The 852-nt window shown below is 63.3% G+C and overlaps 1 protein-coding gene across 1 annotated transcript in view; it reads right to left on the bottom strand.

The window, feature by feature from the left end:
- The window catches only part of LOC104498673 (FERM domain-containing protein 6-like), a gene marked incomplete at its 3' end in the record, with an annotated part of 4342 nt that overhangs the window by 2014 nt on the left and 1476 nt on the right, over nt 1-852 (bottom strand). Inside the window, exon 3 of the mRNA XM_010142082.1 lies at nt 402-588. Coding sequence (XP_010140384.1) covers nt 402-588 — 187 coding nt within the window. The remainder of the gene's footprint in view (nt 1-401; nt 589-852) is intronic.

Raw genomic sequence — 852 nt, 5'->3', positions numbered from 1 at the left:
TTCCCCGCCGTGCCCATCCCAGGAGCTGTCTCCCCCCGTGGCCGCTGCCAGCACGGAGGACACTGGTTCCCAAAGGGCTGCAAAGCTTGAGGGGTTGCCCACAATGACGAGGCGATGCTGCGATGGCACGTGGCAGGCAGGGAAGCCCCCGTGAGCCCCCCTGCAGCACGCAGGGAAATCCTCACCAGTGGTATGAGCCACTCCAACCTCCACACCGACCCCAACCCTCCCTGCTTGCAGCTATTTGCAGCCCTGCAGTTGTCCGAGGTTATTAATAACCGGGACTAAGCCGGAGAGAGGGAGGCAGCAGGAACGCCGGCCGCTCGGGAAGCCCCCGAGCAGCCCGGCACCAGCAGCCTCATGCGAGCTTAGAGCAGGGAACCCCCTCACGGTGCACGTACCCAGGCAGGGAAATAGGCTTCGGGCTCGAAGTACTTCCCATAGTGCTTGTTGCGCTTGAAGTCGCCCAGGTCAGCTTGGAGGGCGAAGGCGGTGAGGAGGAAATAGGCTTCCTCGCGCAGGACGCACTGCGAGTGCAGCACTTGCTTCCGAAGGTGCCAGTAGTAGTAGTAACGCGCCGTCCGGTCGCTGCGGGGAGCAGAGGAGAGACGGGAGGAGAGGGGACCAGTGGGACACCCACCCGTGACCAAGACCAAGGGATGGGAGACAGCTCCGGCACCTTTCTCCGGTGGGAAGCTCTTACAGGGGGAGCGGGGCTGGGTGCCAGGTCATTTGCCCCCTTCCCCCGCTCCTTCAAGCTGGGGCTCCCGTAAAGAGGTGCAAAAGTGCGGCCGCTTCCCTGGGCTGAAAATTCCTCCCACTGCCAAAATGCAACCCCCCAAAGTATCCCCC

This window comes from Buceros rhinoceros, unplaced genomic scaffold (genome assembly GCF_000710305.1).
Source record: "Buceros rhinoceros silvestris isolate BGI_N320 unplaced genomic scaffold, ASM71030v1 scaffold27368, whole genome shotgun sequence".
In the NCBI taxonomy this organism is placed as follows: Eukaryota; Metazoa; Chordata; class Aves; order Bucerotiformes; family Bucerotidae; genus Buceros; species Buceros rhinoceros.
The sequence above is the reverse complement of the archived record's forward strand: the minus strand, read 5'-3'. Positions and strand labels throughout refer to the sequence as shown.